At 41.1% G+C, this 16154-nt stretch overlaps 2 protein-coding genes across 3 annotated transcripts in view; one reads left to right on the forward strand and one right to left on the reverse strand.

The window, feature by feature from the left end:
- On the reverse strand, positions 1–10959 carry SPATA33 (spermatogenesis associated 33). 2 transcript variants are annotated; one of them, XM_031950115.1, is made up of 4 exons: positions 10721–10959; positions 8745–8798; positions 7658–7828; positions 1–427 (listed from the first exon to the last, which is right to left on the reverse strand). In XM_031950115.1, the coding sequence occupies exons 1-4, from the start codon at positions 10761–10763 to the stop codon at positions 189–191; spliced, it is 507 nt and encodes a 168-aa protein (XP_031805975.1). In that variant the 5' UTR covers positions 10764–10959; the 3' UTR covers positions 1–188. The 2 variants fall into 2 exon arrangements, with proteins under 2 accessions (XP_031805975.1, XP_031805976.1); XM_031950116.1 differs by lacking the exon at positions 8745–8798 and having other exon boundaries at positions 10721–10924.
- CHMP1A (charged multivesicular body protein 1A) overlaps positions 10927–16154 on the forward strand; it is a 21004-nt gene continuing 15776 nt past the window's right edge. Inside the window, exons 1-2 of the mRNA XM_031950114.1 lie at positions 10927–11205; positions 14171–14190. Of these exons, the coding sequence (XP_031805974.1) occupies positions 11199–11205; positions 14171–14190 (27 nt within the window). The 5' untranslated portion in view covers positions 10927–11198. The remainder of the gene's footprint in view (positions 11206–14170; positions 14191–16154) is intronic.

Consider the following 16154-nt stretch of genomic DNA (forward strand, 5'->3'; position numbering starts at 1 on the left):
TCAATTTTCAAAATTCATTTATTTATTTGAGTTTATTTAACAAAGCTTCCCAGTTCATTTTCTAAGGAGTCATTCCTGGTCTCCTCCAAACTGCTCGTGGCACTGGGAGAAGCGAGGCGGAGGTTACTTGCCAGAGAAGAGGCAGAAAAGCTTCAGCTAGTTTCCGAAGAAGGCATCTCAGAGGATCACTACAGGAGTGATTTATGTTTTGGACCGTCAGGCTTACTTTTAGTGTACGCCTCCACAGTGCTGGGGCTCCTGTGCCGGTAGTAGGGACCGTAGTCAGTCTGGTCCTTTATGGTCTTTTGCACATCGTCGTCTGGTGATAGAGTATGAATTGTCTCGGTGGAAGCTCGAGTCACAACAATTTTGGGAATAAGAAATGCTTTCGACTCACCCCTTCTATCTCTTGAATCAGAAACCCGAGCTAAAGGGAAGAAGGTGGGGGAGAGAATTCAAGCATTACTCAAACAGAAAGCAGCCAGTTGTGTCCCAATGATTCCAATGACTAATGGTATTGACAGGTACTTGGTTATCTGTGCTTTCCCTCTTCCAGGCCTTTGGTCACTCTGTTCCTCTCCTACATCTCTTCATCTCCTAACCTTTTCCTTATTATTAAAAGTGAAAGCTACCTCTTCCAAGAAAATTTCCTGGAGGCAATCTTAAACCTCCCCTTACACAGAACTTTGCTTTGTTCCTTCCTAATGCCTGGTAAGGCAGATAGAGCCCTGACTCTATAGTCAAAGGAATAATTAAAATCTTGCCTCCTTCAGTGAGTTGGGTCATTTAAACTCCCTGTGGCCCTGTGGGTCAGCTATAACATGGAAGGTCAGGGGGTGAACTAAAGGGTTCTTGAGATATCTACCAGCTCAGATCTAGGAAACTATCTAGGGAATATTGTGTGGAGTAACAGAGTGAGCTACATCTCTATCTATAGGGTTTTTCAGGGCTCTTTCTTCTTATTAAACTTCATTATCTCCCGATTCAATGGACATTGAAATGTCCAGGGTATTCTGCATTACTCTGAGGATGACTTGTTTCTTTTTCTTTTGTACATTTATGCAAATATTGATGAAGCACCTGCTATGCATGTGTGCAGCACAGTGATTACTAAGTAGATGTGAAACTAGCCACTTTGTCCCCATCAAGTGGTCACAAAGGCAATCTCCTGAATTCAGTTGTTGGGCATGCATGTGCGAAATCCCTAGGACAGCAGTGAGCTCCCTCACTGAGCTACTTTCAGGGACTTTGCCTGGATGGGAAGTTAGGGAGAGCAGTAGGAATTCTCCAAGTCTGGAAGCACTCATGGGAGGAAGCTGTCCCTGAAAGGCCTAATTCTTGCTAGGTAGAAACTAAATCCAGTTTTTTCTATGCTGCTGAAGGACTGAAAGTGCTCTGAGTGACTCTTAACTTTGGATGTCCTGGACAAAGGCATGGCGGACCTGTCCAGTTTAAACATTGTTAAATGAATGGTTAATTAACCAAAGGCTCTCCCACAAGCAAAAAATAACATATGAACATCACAAAATTAATCTAAGAAATTGTGAGTTTCTATTACATTGCTTTTAAAAAAGAAAGGTGTCTATAGGTAACTTCTGTATTTTCCCTTTTCTTCTATTCATTTAAAAATGTATAATTGGTGCCCTTTTATATGTTTCTCACTACCCATATACTGGCCAATCTTGAAAAGGTGGTTTCATTCTGCACCCGGACCAGAAATATTCTTTCCCTTCTACTATGTTGTCCCTTTCAGACTCTGGATTTGTTTGTCCAACCTTATGTGAACACATATATTTTCTGTTTCTAAAGCTCTGGTCGGAGTATACCGATTAGTTTTATGTTCTTTACTTGCAAATTCACTCATCTGTTTTCTCATTTCTTTGTATTTCCCATATTTGTCATTTTGAATTATATTATTCCACAGGTTACACTAATCAATTACATTGTTACAGCATAATTTGTTTAGCCACTATGTGGTCATTAAATGATTAGGTTCTTTCTGTTTTTCATAATTATAATAATGATTTGTTCAAATATTTATAGCAAGCATTATGCTACAAATATTTGAGCTATTATTTTTCCTTTTGCTACTATTCTCAGGCTATATTCCCAATAATGGAATTATTCATTCAAAGGATAAGATTATATTTAAAACTCCTGTAATGATTGTTCTCTCCAAAATAATTCTACCAATTTGCAATTCTACAAGAAAGTTGAGTGTAATTATTTCTCCAAATACCTTTTCCTCAAGAAAGACAACATGTAAGACATAGACTTAACATAGCTACAGGACATCAGGCACAGAGAAGAGAGAAAATGAGAAAGAGATACTATATATTCCCCAGTTTGCACCATAAACTTAATATCAAGTGCACAAAGCAAATTTCTGATTGGGTCATTTAAACTCCCTGCGTTCCATCTCCTCAACTATAACATGGAGAGTCAGGGGCTGAACTAAATGGTTCTTGAGATATCTACCAGCTCCAGATCTAGGAAACTATCTAGGGAATACTGTGTGGAGTAACAGAGTGAACTACATCTCTATCTGTAGGGTTTTCCAGGGCTATTTCTTCTTCTTATTATTATTAAACTTCATTCTCTCCTGACTCAGTGGACATTGAAATGCCTTGGGCTCTCCATCAGCAAGGCTCCTTTGGTCCTATTACCATCCTCTCAAGTTATCATCCTGCCTCTCTTCTCCTTTTTACAACCAAATTCTAGAAGCTGAATTCTGGACACTAAAGGAGGCAAGATTTTAATTATTCCTTTGAATATAGAGTCAGGGCTCTATCTGCATTACCAGGCATTAGGAAGGAACAAAGCAAAATTCTGTGTAAGGGGAGGTTAAGATTGTGTCCAAGAAATCTTTGTGGAAGAGGTAGCTTTCGTTTTCAAGAATAAGGAAAAGGTTAAGAGATGAAGAAAGGTTAGGAGAAGAACAGAGTGACCAAAGGCCTGGAAGAGGGAAATTAGAGGGGCAGAAGTCATGGTTCTTATTTCCCTGGTATACTGTCATATTCTTGCCATTCTGGAGTCACTCAATTATCCTTTGGGGCTTGTTACTCTTGTAAGATTTTCTTATCGTCCCACAATCTCCTGTCTTGCCATACCTTATCCCTCCCCTCTCCAGAGTCCCTTTTCTCAGCCTTATCAGGATCTTTTATCCCTTGATTTGTCCATTTCCCCAGCTTGTTAATGCTGTCCTGGACTCACTTGCTTCACTGTCTGGTCTTAATATTGACCATTCAGTGGTCAGCCAGTTTAGGAATGTTCTCTCTCCCTTAAATTTTGGACATTCCTAGATTTCTAACTTTCAATTCTGAATATCTCTAACATCTGCCCCTTAACTCCTTAAGAAACCAAACACAGTTAAAATCATGAAATCATGAAAATGTACTATTAGATCCTTTTTGAATTTATGTGCTAGCTAATCTCACCTGTACACCATCATTCCATGGCAATCTTTTTTTCTTTTTCTTTTATTAAATTCCCCAAATTTCTCTGTCTCCTTCTGACCTTGCTTTCTAATTCTTGAAAAGATTGAAAGCATATCAATCCTGGTCAGTCCCTTCCTCTAGGCTTCTAAATCTCTCAATGTCATCATCTGTTCCAATCTCTGAGGAAGAGGCAGTCCTCCTCCTTGCCTAAGATAAGAGGCTTCTTACACTTAAACTTTATTTTATTTTATTTTTTATTAAAGCTTTTTATTTATAAAACATATGCAATGGATGATGTTGAAAAATCACCATTAATCCTTTCAAAACCTTCTGTTCCAAATTTCCCCTTCTTTCCCGCCACCTCCTCCCCTAGATGGCAGGCAGTCCAATACATGTTAAATATGTTAAAGTATATGTTAAATCCTATATATATATATATATATATATATATATATATATACACACACACACATATATATATATATATATATGTACAAATATACACACACATATTTATACAGTTATCTTGCTGTACAAGAAAAATTGGATCTAGGAAAAAAAAACCTGAGAAGGAAAACAAAATGCAAGCAAACATCAACAGAAAGCTACACTTAAACTTTAAATTCTTTCCTCTCCCAGATTCTCCATGAGTTTGCTTTATCTATCACTCCTTTTCTCATGTGCACTTTGAACATCTCTTCTCTCTCTCTCTCTTCCTGCCCCGACTCTTTCCCTTCATCTACAAAAAGCATGTAATCAATATGTGTCAAGGGTGATTCTGAGGTTAAGAATCAGAATGATTGAACAGATGGGATGCTCTCAACAGAATAGGAGTGCTAAGGTGATCACTGAACCTAGGGGAGTTGAGATTGACAAGAAAAGGGATAATGAGAGAGGAGAAAAGGAATTGGGGCAAAGCTCTGAGGTATTCCCAAAGTTAGAAGGCAAGGCTTGGCTAATGATTCAATAAAGACAACAAAGGAGGAGGGCTTAAAGAAACAGAAGGAGAACTGAGGGGAGCAGTATCCCAGAAGGCAAGAGAAGGGAGGATCCAGGAGGAGGATAACGGCATCAAATATTTGAAAGTAGTCAAAGAGAATGAAGACTGAGAAAATACCACTGTTCTTGAATTTAAAAGATCATTGATAACCTTGAAGAAGCAATTTCAAAGGAGTAGTAAAGTCAGAAGCCAGATTGCAACTGGGGAGTGAATGGAAGCTAAGGAAGTAAGGGTATATGGCTGCTTCTAGAATTTGGCTGTGAAAAGGAGAAGAGATACAGGATGACAACTTGAAAGGATGGTAATAAGACCAAAGGAGCCTTGCTGATGGAGAGCCCGAGGCATGTTTGTAGGCAGTGGAGAAGGAGCCCACAAATAAGGAGTTACTGAGCTGAAGAACAGGGAGGGAATGACTCCTTGAGGAGACAGTATGGCATAAAATAGAAAGCACAGGGAGAGGTGCTGGCCAAGAAAGAAGGACCTCATGCACTTCAGAGACTGGAACAGATGAGAAGAGAATCAGGATTTTGAAGGTGGTTAGAAAAGTTTGGAGTGGGAGAGAAAAGGGAGCTCCTGATGGAAGATATCAGTCTTAGTCAACTCAGAGATAAGGTTCTCTGGGAAGGGAAAGATAAAGGGGAAGAGGAGAGTGAAAGGCGGGAAGAGAGAGAAAGAGACAGACACACAAAGAGAAACAGAAAGGGGGGGAGAGAAAGATAAAGGGAAGGAAAAAGGGAGAGAGAAAGAGGGAGGGAGAAAGGAAGAGATAAAAGGAGGGAGAAGAAGAGAGAGAAAAGAAGGGAAAAAAGAAAAGAAAAAGGGAGGGAAAGAGGGATAGGGGAAGGGAGGGACAGAGAGACAGGGAGAGACAGGAAAGGAGAGAGAGAGAAAGGGAAGAAAGAAGGAAAGAAGGGAAGGGAAGTAGGGAAGAAGGGAGGAAGGGAGGGGTAAGGGGGAGAAAAGGAAGGAGATCGAGCATGTATACCATGAGGGGCTAGAAGGTCTGGAACAGTGTGGGATTATTTGAGTCTAGTGGGGAAGAAGAAAAGGATTACTACTAAGCAATAGTGAAGGCACAGTTGATGTCATGGAAGATGGATTTCTCATGAAACCAGTCTGCCTGGTAGTAGAGCAGAGAAGTCAGACGGTGCAGAGAGGTCAGATGGTGGGAACAACCCAGGCTCAGGGGTCTTCATGGGCATGGCTGACACTAGTACAAGGGATTCGGGGTGGGGGGAAGGCCTAGTTGGTTCCTTAGATGAAGCAGAAAGCAGGGTGGAGTCAGAGAAGGCATTGAGGGAACAGGGAAAGGCAGGAACTAGAGTTCTCAGTGGGGATAAAGAACAGATGCAGGAGGGAGACGAAGGGAGAGGTGGAAGAATAAGAGGTGATGATGAGAGAGAAACTTCAGAGTGATGGCTGGGAAGTAGGATACATACATTCAGGATATTGGTGAACTGGAAGGCCAGGGAACATCCACTAAGAAAGAACACAGGGGATGGCTGGGATGGGGAGGGAGACTGTGTATTAGCTACCTAACACCTTGGGAAAGGAGTGACAACAACTGAGGGGGACAGAGATTAATACCAGAAAGGTCTAGACAGAGTGGTATAGCTGGAAGAAGGGAATCTCAAAGAAGAGAGGTTGCTAAGTAATGGAGACCAAGGGAGAGCCTGCCTCTGTGTAGCAGCACATGCCGTGCTCCTGACTACTGGGTGAGGCTGGTTGGTGAATTGCTTGAGCTTAGTACAGGCTGACTGAGTGTGCCTACTAACTAAACATGTGGTGAGGGAGGAGAGGAGATACCAAGCTTCCTCAGAAGGAGCAGGTCAGCCCATGTTAGAAACACAGTGGGTCAAAATTTCTGTGCTGATTAGTGGTAGCAGCTTCATTTGTAGCCTGAGCGAGATGGGGAGATTCAGTCTCAAAAAAAAAAAAAAAAAAAAAAAAGTAGTAGAGTGAAGAATTAGAAGCATAAATAAAAAGCTGTCACTTCCTCCTCCTCTTGGCCCAGAGAATGGAGACAGGAGAGAAGGCTCCCCCAGTCTTCTACTTTCTATTGGGAGTACAAGAAGATGGAACAAGGATGAGAGGGAAAAGTCTAAGATGAAGGGACATTTGGCATGGTAGATGGGTTTCATGGGACCCAATGACCATTTCTACCTATATACAATCTCTCCTATCTCTGTCCTTTCTGTTCCCTTGGGAACTTCCCTGGTTTAGGACCTCCTCATTTATCCCTTCTGCCTCCAGGCTGCTTCTTCACGTGTTGCCTAAATCATCTTCCTAAGGATCCTCTGACCATGTTGCTCTTCTTCACAGAAAGCCCCCAGGAACTCCACACCATTTACTGAATTCAAGACAAAGTGTTCTGGCAGACAAGTCCTAATGTCATATGATCATCTTAAAGTTTTCTATTTGTTCTCATCATAATCTCCTTCTGGGTTCTTGTTTAAAGCCACCAGAACACTATACTTCCCTGTCTCCTTTCTACCTGCTGAAGTCCCTTCTTTCAGGGGCAGCTACATCAGCAAAGTAGATGAAGTCTGGAGTCAGGAAGATCTGAGGTCAAATTCTGCCTTAGACACTAGCTGTGTGATCATGGGCAAGTCACTTTAACTATCTGTCTTGGTGTTCTTTTCTGTAAAATAGGATGCTAATAATAGCTCCTATCTCCCAAGATTACTAGGATGATCAAATGAGATAATATTTCTAAAAACGCTTACTTAGCATAGTACCTGACACATAATTTGTGCTATATAAATGTTTATTCCCCTCTTCCCTTTGAAGACTCTATTCTAATTAACTACTCTTCTGTGTCCCAAATCTTGACAATAAGAAGTGAACTAGATGTTTCGTCAAAATGCTTTTTTAAGCATATTGTCTGAAAATCTCTTTTGCATTTTTCATCACAGTCCTCTTGTATTATGATAATTTGAATATATATGTATATAAGATATATACATATATATGATATATATTAGTCCTCTCTTACCATCCTATATATATTTGTCCTCTCCTACCATCCCACAAATTATTTAGATTGTATGGTCCTTGCAAATATTGCCAGTCTCATACGTGTTTTGGGATTCTCCAAAGCCTTCCATTTTAGTAGCTTTATCAATATTTCTTGAAATGAAACCCAAAAGGTATGCCGGTATGCCTTCCACCCTAGCCATATCCTTCCTAATTTGAACAGATCCCATTAGATGTTTCCTACCAGATTTATTAACATGACGTGAAGATTTCACACTTGTTTTCAAATGTCCACCATAACTGCTGGAAGCAGTGGAAATTGTGCTAGGGCGGGAGCTTGTTTTACTTGTTGATTGTCTCTCCCCAGGTCTGTCAGGATTCTTCTTGGATTTATTAACTGAACCATTGGATGCATCTGGAAATAAACAGATAACAGGAAGATAAATAAATAACTGGATAAGGCAATGAATAATTTGCCTCTTCTGTTCCCCAATGAGATCCACAATGGAGTGGCTAATCAAGGAGGAAATGCTTATTTCTTTAGAAATACACGGCTATTTGCATGGAAATAGTGTAAGAAAAAATTTGTTCGGTTTGCTACTACCAGTGATGACAATTAGTGAGATGGAAGTTAGAATGGTCTCAGAGAGGGGGGCTTGATGTAAGGAAATTCTTCCCACAACTAAAAACGATTACATCAAATGAATTGAGTATTTTGGAAGATTGATCTGTCACTGGAGGTCTTTAAGTACCTTCCTTTAAGTAGGGACATTTTTATTTATGTGGATGTCGGATTAGCTGACTTTCCAACTCTGAGCTATTACTCTCTTCAGGAAAGAGCATAGTTTTGTCCACTGGTCTGACAGTTAGATCCTATGAACTCATTTCCATTTCATTCATTTGCACAGAGACCTATAGGATTTGGTAGTCATTTCCTCTCCTACCCCTAACCCTTGTTAGCAAAAAAGTTTTTTTTCTATTTTTCATCACATCCCACACTTTAAAAAATATAAATTGTACATGTGCTTTGTAAGTCTAAAGAGGTTACATAAATGGTATTATTTTCTGTTTTGGAAGTTCTGTGTGAGAATTTTCTCTACCAAAGTAGATAAGTAACTTTTCTCTAACAGTCTCTTATGGAATGGCTTGGGCTGTGAAAGGTTAAGGGAATTGACCATGGACATATAAAATGAGTCAAGGGGTACTTGAAACCAGCATATCCCAACAGCAAAGCCAGTCTCTAAATCACTTTGCCACACATCAGATTTAAAAAAAAATAATAGTTTTTTTATTTTTTCCAAATACATGCAAAGATAGTTTTCAGCATTCACCTTTGTAAAATCTTGGGTTCCAAAATTTTTTTCCTCCTGTCTCTTCTAGCTCTCCTAGATAGCAAGTAATCCAATATAGGTTAAATATCACACTGTTCTTATTACTATTGTAATATTATCATGCCTCCAGAGAATGAGTTGTCTTATCTCCAGCACTTAGGACAGCTCCCTACATGTGACAAGTAAATGTCTGTTGAATTTCTGTGAGGTATATTTTGTGATTCACACAGCATGTCCAGTAATTCTCTGTTTACATATTGCTAAAGCCTGGACTGCAAAATGTTAAGCATAACCTTGAGCCAAAAAAACAAAGCAAACAAACCACCACCACCACCACCACCACAAAAGCAAACAAACAACCCATGGAGTTTTTAAATGACAAAAGATATGACAGGAAGCTGAGCCTATTAGGTAAGAAGGTGTCTAATATGCCACTGGATGACAACTATAAGCTCCCATGTTCTACAGGAAGCCCTTCCTAATTAGTGCCTTCTCTCCATTATTTTCTATTTATTCTGTTATAGTTTTTTTTACATATTGGTTTGCTTTTGGTCTCCCCATTAGATTTGTGAGTTCCTTCAGGGAAATAACTGTATTTTTACTTTTCTTTGTTTCCCCAGTGCTTAGCACAGTGACTGGAATGTGGCAGGCACTAAATAGACACTTATTGATTAAATTACCCAAATGATCACTTAATTACCAAATTACTGATTATCCTTCTTGAATTCTCTGGAGCTTCTGATCCTGGATGCTCTCCTCTCTGTTTATGAGAGAGCACCCTCCTCTTCCTGGTTTCTCCTTCTACCTAATTGCTCTTCCTCAGTCCCCTTGGTAGGATCTTCCTCTAGGTCAATCTCACTAGCTGGTGTCTTCCAAGAGTTTGACTCTTGGCCCTTTCCCCTTCTTCCATGCAATCTTGCTAAGTGATCTTGATTCCCACTGGTTCAATCTCAATATAGATGATTCCCAGATTGACAGTATCCAGCTCTAATCTCTCTCCGGAGCTCCAGACCCACATCCCCAACTTTCTTTTGGACAATTCCAGGTGCATGTCTAGTAGGCATCTTAAACTCAAGATATAAAAGAGAATGCACGATCTTCCTCACAAAATGAAAAACCCTCCATTCTTTCCAACTTTGCTATTACTATTGAGCAATCTTTCCTCACTTTCACTCACCCTAAATATCCAATTTGTTGTCAAATCTTGTTTTTTGGGTTTTTTTTTTTTTGCATTCACAAGCCTCTTGTATGTTTCCTTGACACATACTGCCTCATGTCTACACTATTGCAATGACCTTCTGCTTAGTATTCTCACCTACAAATCTCAGTCTCAGCTGAATCCAATTCGATCATTAAAGTGATCTTCCTAAAGCCCAGGATTGAGTAGGTCCCCCCACTCCCACTCAATAAACTCCAGGGGCTCCCTATTCCAGAATCAAGCCGACGAGCATTTATTAAGCACTAACTGTAGGCAAAACACGCTTTGGTATTTAAAGCCAGTCTTTTCACCCAACTCCTTTTAATAATTGCAATAGCCCACCTCTAGTTCCTCAAATACAACACTGTCCACTTACTCTTTTAATTTAATTTAACTTTTTAATTTAAATTTTTTTCTTTAAATTCTTTTTCTTTTAAATTTAATTTTTTTTTTCCCTTCCTTCTCCACCTTGGAGGAAAAATAGACTTTGTGACCAATACGTGCTCAAGCAAAACAAAAGCGCCCCATTCCCCACGTCCCGAGTCTGGAACGCCTCTGCAACGCCCTGCTTTATCTTCTGGGGGAGGGCTTTCCCATCCCCCCGCCCCCCCCCCCAGGGCTTTCCTCTGCCCGTGGGCTCCTTTCACAGAGACCTTGCTCTTGCCCGGCGCGCGGGACACAGGCAACGCCCAGTAAGTGGGCTGGAGGGGGCGGGAACCGCGGCGTAGGGGAGGAGAAGGGGCTGGGCCCTTGGCGTGGGGGCGGGGCCTCCTTTTACCTGGCGAGTCTTTGCTTTTGTTAAGTCCCATAAGTGGGTTCATCCATTCCCCCTCACCATGCGCTCGGTCTGCATCCCCGTCCTCGCCCCTACCCGCGCCCCATCTCCTCTACCCGAGCTGAAGCCAGTGTGACTCATAAATAAATCCCGGCAGCATCACGCCTCCGCGCTGCGTGGGGGACCCGCCCACCGCGGGGCTGTGGAGGTGGGCGGAGCGTACCCTCCTCACGTGCTCGCAATGGGCCTCTGGAGATGGGCGGGGGGGGCGGACGAAGGAAAGGGGCGGGGCGAGCCCCGCGCCGTTCTCTCGCGAGAAGAGAGGAGAGGCACCAGGAAGGGCATTCCCGGAAGTGCCGTCTGAGGCGCCGAGGGTCGGCGGGGTCGCCGACGTTGGTCTGACAGCAGCCTCACCTCCCGGTTCCCCTCCTCTGCCCCAGCCCCGCGGTTTCTGAGGCGCCGCCGCTTCGGCACGTTCGCCATGGACGGTAAGAGCCGCGGCTGAGGAAATGAGACGTTGAGGGGCGGGGAGCGGCCTCCGTGTCCTCTCGGACTCGGCTCTGGGCGGTGGGGGACCAGTCCCCCCACAGCTTCCTCTTACCTCGGGGCTCCCCTGTGCGGCCGGGGCGGGGGAGGGGGACGGTGTGGCGGGAGAAGGGGGCGTGGCGGCTCCCCCTTGCGGTGGGGCGGGCTGTCCTCTGTTTCCCTTCCCCCCTCGGACTGTAAGCCCTGACGGCAGGCGCTCTTGTGGCCCCAGCGTCTGCTACAGGCGAGGAATCTAATCCACGTCGGTCGGTCGGTCGGTCGGTTATAGAATCTGATGCGCCCTTAGAGGCATTTCTTCCCCCGTCCCGGGAACGTTTGGAGCCAGCTGGGTAACCCTCCGTTAGGGAAGCTGGGGTGGGACCTTTGCAAGCCTAAGAAAGACTCCGTCGCTCCTCCTGTCCCTGCCCCCCGAAAGAGTCCTGCACTTGTGAATGAGGCAGAGGCGCCGTAGAGAGAAGCTGGGGCTACGGAATTAATGAAGTGCCTACTGTGCGCAAAGGCGTCCGGTCCGTACGAGATAGGTCCCCAAGGATGGGAAGACTATCTCCCGACACACCGAGGCGTCCCGGAATATCCGGTTCCGAAGGGATTTCGGCAGCTTTTTGTGTCAACTCTCGAATTCTTTTTCAACATTCCTAAATCACTTTTTCACTTTAAAAAGCCAGAAAGCTGTTTCTGCCAAAATGCTGAGGCCAGAATGAGAAATCCTTGTTGATTCTCCCCGCCTCACCAAGTCTGGATTTCTGAATTTCCCAGGGGTGTGTCGGTCACAAAGCCATGCATGTCCAACTAATGCCTCGGGGTAACTGTCCAAACTCAGTTTTGTTTTCATTTTAAAAATTTGCATTGACGTTTTGAACTCACTTTAAATTTTTTTTTTTAAGTTCCTCATGATTTTACTAATACATTTTCACCTGCTTAAGCTTTGTCCCAAATTTATATGATAGACCTGGTTAGTTTTGCAATTTGAAGTCAATGTTTGTCTGCTTCTTTCTTTCTTTCTTTTTTTTAATTATAGCTTTTTATTTACAAAATATGCACATATGCATGGGTAATTTTTCAACATTGACCCTTGCAAAACCTTCTGTTCCAACTTTTCCCCTACTTCCTCCCACCCCCTCCCCAGATGGCAGGTAGTCTAATACATGTTAAATATGTTAAAGTATATGTTAAATACAATATATGTATACATATTTATACAGTTATCTTGCTGCACTAGAAAAATCAGATTTAGAAAGAAGGTAAAAAATAACCTGAGAAGGAAAACAAAAATGCAAGCAGACGATAAGAGAAGGAGTGGAAATGCTATGTTGTGGTCCACACTCATTTCCCAAAGTTCTTTGCCTGGGTGTAGCTGGTTAGTTCATTATTGCTCTATTGGAACTGATTTGGTTCATCTCATTGCTGAGGATGACCAGGTCCATCAGAATTGGTCATCATACAGTATTGTTGTTGAAGTGTTTAATGATCTCCTGGTTTTGCTCATTTCACTTAGCATCGGTTCATGTAAGTCTCTCCAGGCTTGGAGAGCCTCTGAAATCATCCTACTGATCACTTCTTACAGAACAATAATATCACATAACATTCATATACCATAACTTATTAAGCCATTCTCCAATTGATGGGCATTCATTCAATTTCTAGTTTCTAGCCACTACAAAGAGGGCTGCCACAAACATTTTTGCACATATGGGTCCTTTTCCCGTCTTTAAAATCTCTTTGGGATATAAGCCCAATAGTAACACTGCTGTATCAAAGGTCACCTTAATTTTAGTATATCCTCCTACTCCTAGGGTATCCCTTTAGCAAAGAAAAGAAAGCAGTACAATTTAACCCGAGTCCGACAGCATGTGCATTATCTCACATCTATATAGCTTGGACTTCCCTGCTTGCTCCCCAAAATGGAGACAAGGAGGTGCTTTATTTCTTCTGGGGCACAAAGGTCAAGCTTTGTCATCATAATATTGCATAGCATTCACTTTCATGTTCCCAAACCCAATTTTACTCAATAATAGATCATTCCCTCTTTAGATGAAGAAACCTTTTTCTTATAAAACAATTTCTTCCAGAGTTGTGGACCTCTGCTGAGATCGATGCAGTAGTCTGTAGCATTGATTAGACTGGTTTGTTTACCTGTGGCTGCTGAAGGCTTAGGGCAATGACTGTGTTCTATAGATAGCAGAAGCTCCTCCACCCTCACTGTTTGGGAAATTTCAATCATAGCAATGAATTATTTTTACCTCCTAAAAATTTTTTTCCTTATTTGGTAAACAGGGAAAATACTTTGGCTAATACTTCATGTCTAAATGACTTGTATTTGTGCATCTCTTTGTAAAAGTAGCCAAATATGCATGGAGTGGAATAGCCAGAAAATAAACAAACAACTTCTAACACTACCAAACCATTATCTTCCCATTACTCTACATTTGGGACTTTCTGATGCCATATACAACATTACCCTACTTTCTTATTATTTTCCTTTGTTCAGAAAGTTTGAAAGGAAAATCCTCAGCCGGTGAGACACTCAACTTAACTTTTAACTGCCTGGAGAAGAGTAGGGAGAGCCCACTAATGGGAAACTGTGGAATAGGACCCATAAGACAGGACATGTGCTATGGTGCTTAATACCTTTGTGATTTAGGGGCAATAATTTCACTTCTCTGGGCTTTATTTTCCTTATCTATAAAATGAGGTGGGTGAACAAGATAACATAAAATTCCTTCTCAATATAATTTGGAATTCTATTAAATATATATGTTTATTGATTGGCCTCCCTCCTTTAGTTCTATTAGCATCAAAAAGCATGCTAGTGCTTCGTGGATATAGAAACCTGTCTCTGAAAAAGCTGTAGTCTTTTCATTTAATCACTTCTAAAATCCTTAAACCATGTTTTTTTTCTCTTTTCAGATACCCTGTTCCAGTTGAAGGTATGTACTGAAAGATCTTTGCCCCCTTAATCTTGGCATACCGATAGGTAAATATTCATGGTATAGTGTCACATATTAGAAAAATCTCAAATGATTTGTGGCTATTCATGGTATAGTGAATGACACTATACCATGAATAGCGTCATATACTAGAAAAATCTTAAATGATTTGTGGCCCTGATGATATTTTTGTGTTCTGCCTTGGAAAAATTGTGCTGTTGACAAGAAGGAATTCTTCCTTGGCTTGATGGCTTATCCCTTTTCTAGTCTTCATCTGAGCAAAAGCAGGATAGCTTGATTCACCCAGAAAAGATTGAGCATCTTATCTTTAAGAAACACAATTTGACTGCTATACTAATCCTTTCTATTGCCTCTTAGCTTCTAAAAGGCAGCAAATCCATTAATATCACATTTCAAAGAGATTTCATGATAGCTAAGCCTTTTCCTTCCACCTGAATTTTGTCTTTCTTAGTTAAACCACAGTAGACTACTACTTACATGTGCTTTTGGTCTCTCCCTATATATGGTAATCTGACCATCTGGAGGTCGTGTCTGTTTTGTATTCTTTAGGTAACTTTTGGCCTGAAACCTACTGGAGATATTATTGCATAGGTCCTCTTAATCAGCTAGATACTCTGGGAAATACAGTGTAGTTTTTGGATAGGAAAACAGATAAGAAAAAAAAGGATAGGAAGCAGCAGCAAGACAGATCTCTGTCCTTTCTTTGTTCTTTTGTCTTATTCATTTAGTACCACTAAACCTAGATTCAAATAGTGAATTGGTTTGGCTGCCCACAAATTAAAATTCTGAGGTTACTTCAAGATTGATCTGGGTTAATGACATCTTGTATGATGATTATCCCAACATCTTCAGAATGAATGAGGTAATGAGTTCAGATTTTTCAGTTATGTACCCACTTAAAATAAATAAGGCATCAAGAATTTATTAATTGCTTTGCTATGTGCCAGGCACTGTGCTGTACAATCTAGAAATTAGTATAAGATTATACATCTGGCCTTCTGGGATAATTTTCTAACAAGGCCATTAGCATCATTCTTAAAACAAGTTTTGAGATACTTATCTAGGAGTTTCCATATTGTTGAAAACCATATTATTAAAGTATATATACTAGAAGCCTTGAGATTGATTATATATCATGTAAAAAACATTTAGCCTCTAAATATAAGATCCTCCAACAGAAATGAAGAAATGAAACCATCTCTAGTTATATGAAAAGGTGTGCTAAATCACTATTGATCAGAGAAATGTAAATTAAAACAACTCTGAGGTACCACTACACACCTCAGATTGGCTAAGATGACAGGAAAAGATAATGACAAATGTTGGAGGGGATGTGGGAAAACTGAGACACTGATATATTATTGGTGGAGTTATGAACTGATCCAACTGTTCTGGAGAACAATTTGGAACTATGCTCAAAGGGCTAGAAACTGGAAACTGAGTGGATGCCCATCAATTGGAGAATGGCTAAATAAATTATTTCAGCTATGGAACACTATTGTTCTGTAAGAAACGACCAGCAGGATGATTGCCTGGAGAGACTTACATGAACTGATACTGAGTGAAATGAGCAGAACTAGGAGATCATTGTACATGGCAGCAGCAAGATTGTACAATGATCAATTCTAATGGACATGACTCTTCTCAACAATGAGATAATTGAGGCCAGTTTCAATGATCTTGTGATGAAGAGAGAGCCATCTACACCCAGAGAGAGACTGTGGGAACTGAATGTGGTTCACAACATAGCATTTTCACTTCTTTTGTTGTTTGCTTCAGTTTTATTTTCTTTCTCATTTTTCTTCCATTTTGATCAGATTTTTCTTGTGCAACAAGATAATTGTATAAAATGTGTGCCTATTTTGATTTACATATATTTTTAAACATATTTAACATGTATTGGATTACTTGCCATCGAGGGGAGAGGGTGGGAGGAAGGGGAA

The sequence above is a fragment of the Sarcophilus harrisii genome, chromosome 2 (assembly GCF_902635505.1).
Source record: "Sarcophilus harrisii chromosome 2, mSarHar1.11, whole genome shotgun sequence".
In the NCBI taxonomy this organism is placed as follows: Eukaryota; Metazoa; Chordata; class Mammalia; order Dasyuromorphia; family Dasyuridae; genus Sarcophilus; species Sarcophilus harrisii.

Coding starts and splice junctions, on each gene's coding strand:
- SPATA33 (XM_031950115.1), bottom strand. CDS start 10,763: ATGAACCCACTTATGGGACTTAACAAAAGCAAAGACTCGCCAG. Junction 7,829..8,744: donor GAACCCAAGATTTTACAAAG/GTGAATGCTGAA, acceptor GTTTATTTCCAG/ATGCATCCAATGGTTCAGTT. Junction 428..7,657: donor ACGTCATGTTAATAAATCTG/GTAGGAAACATC, acceptor TCTTCCCTTTAG/CTCGGGTTTCTGATTCAAGA.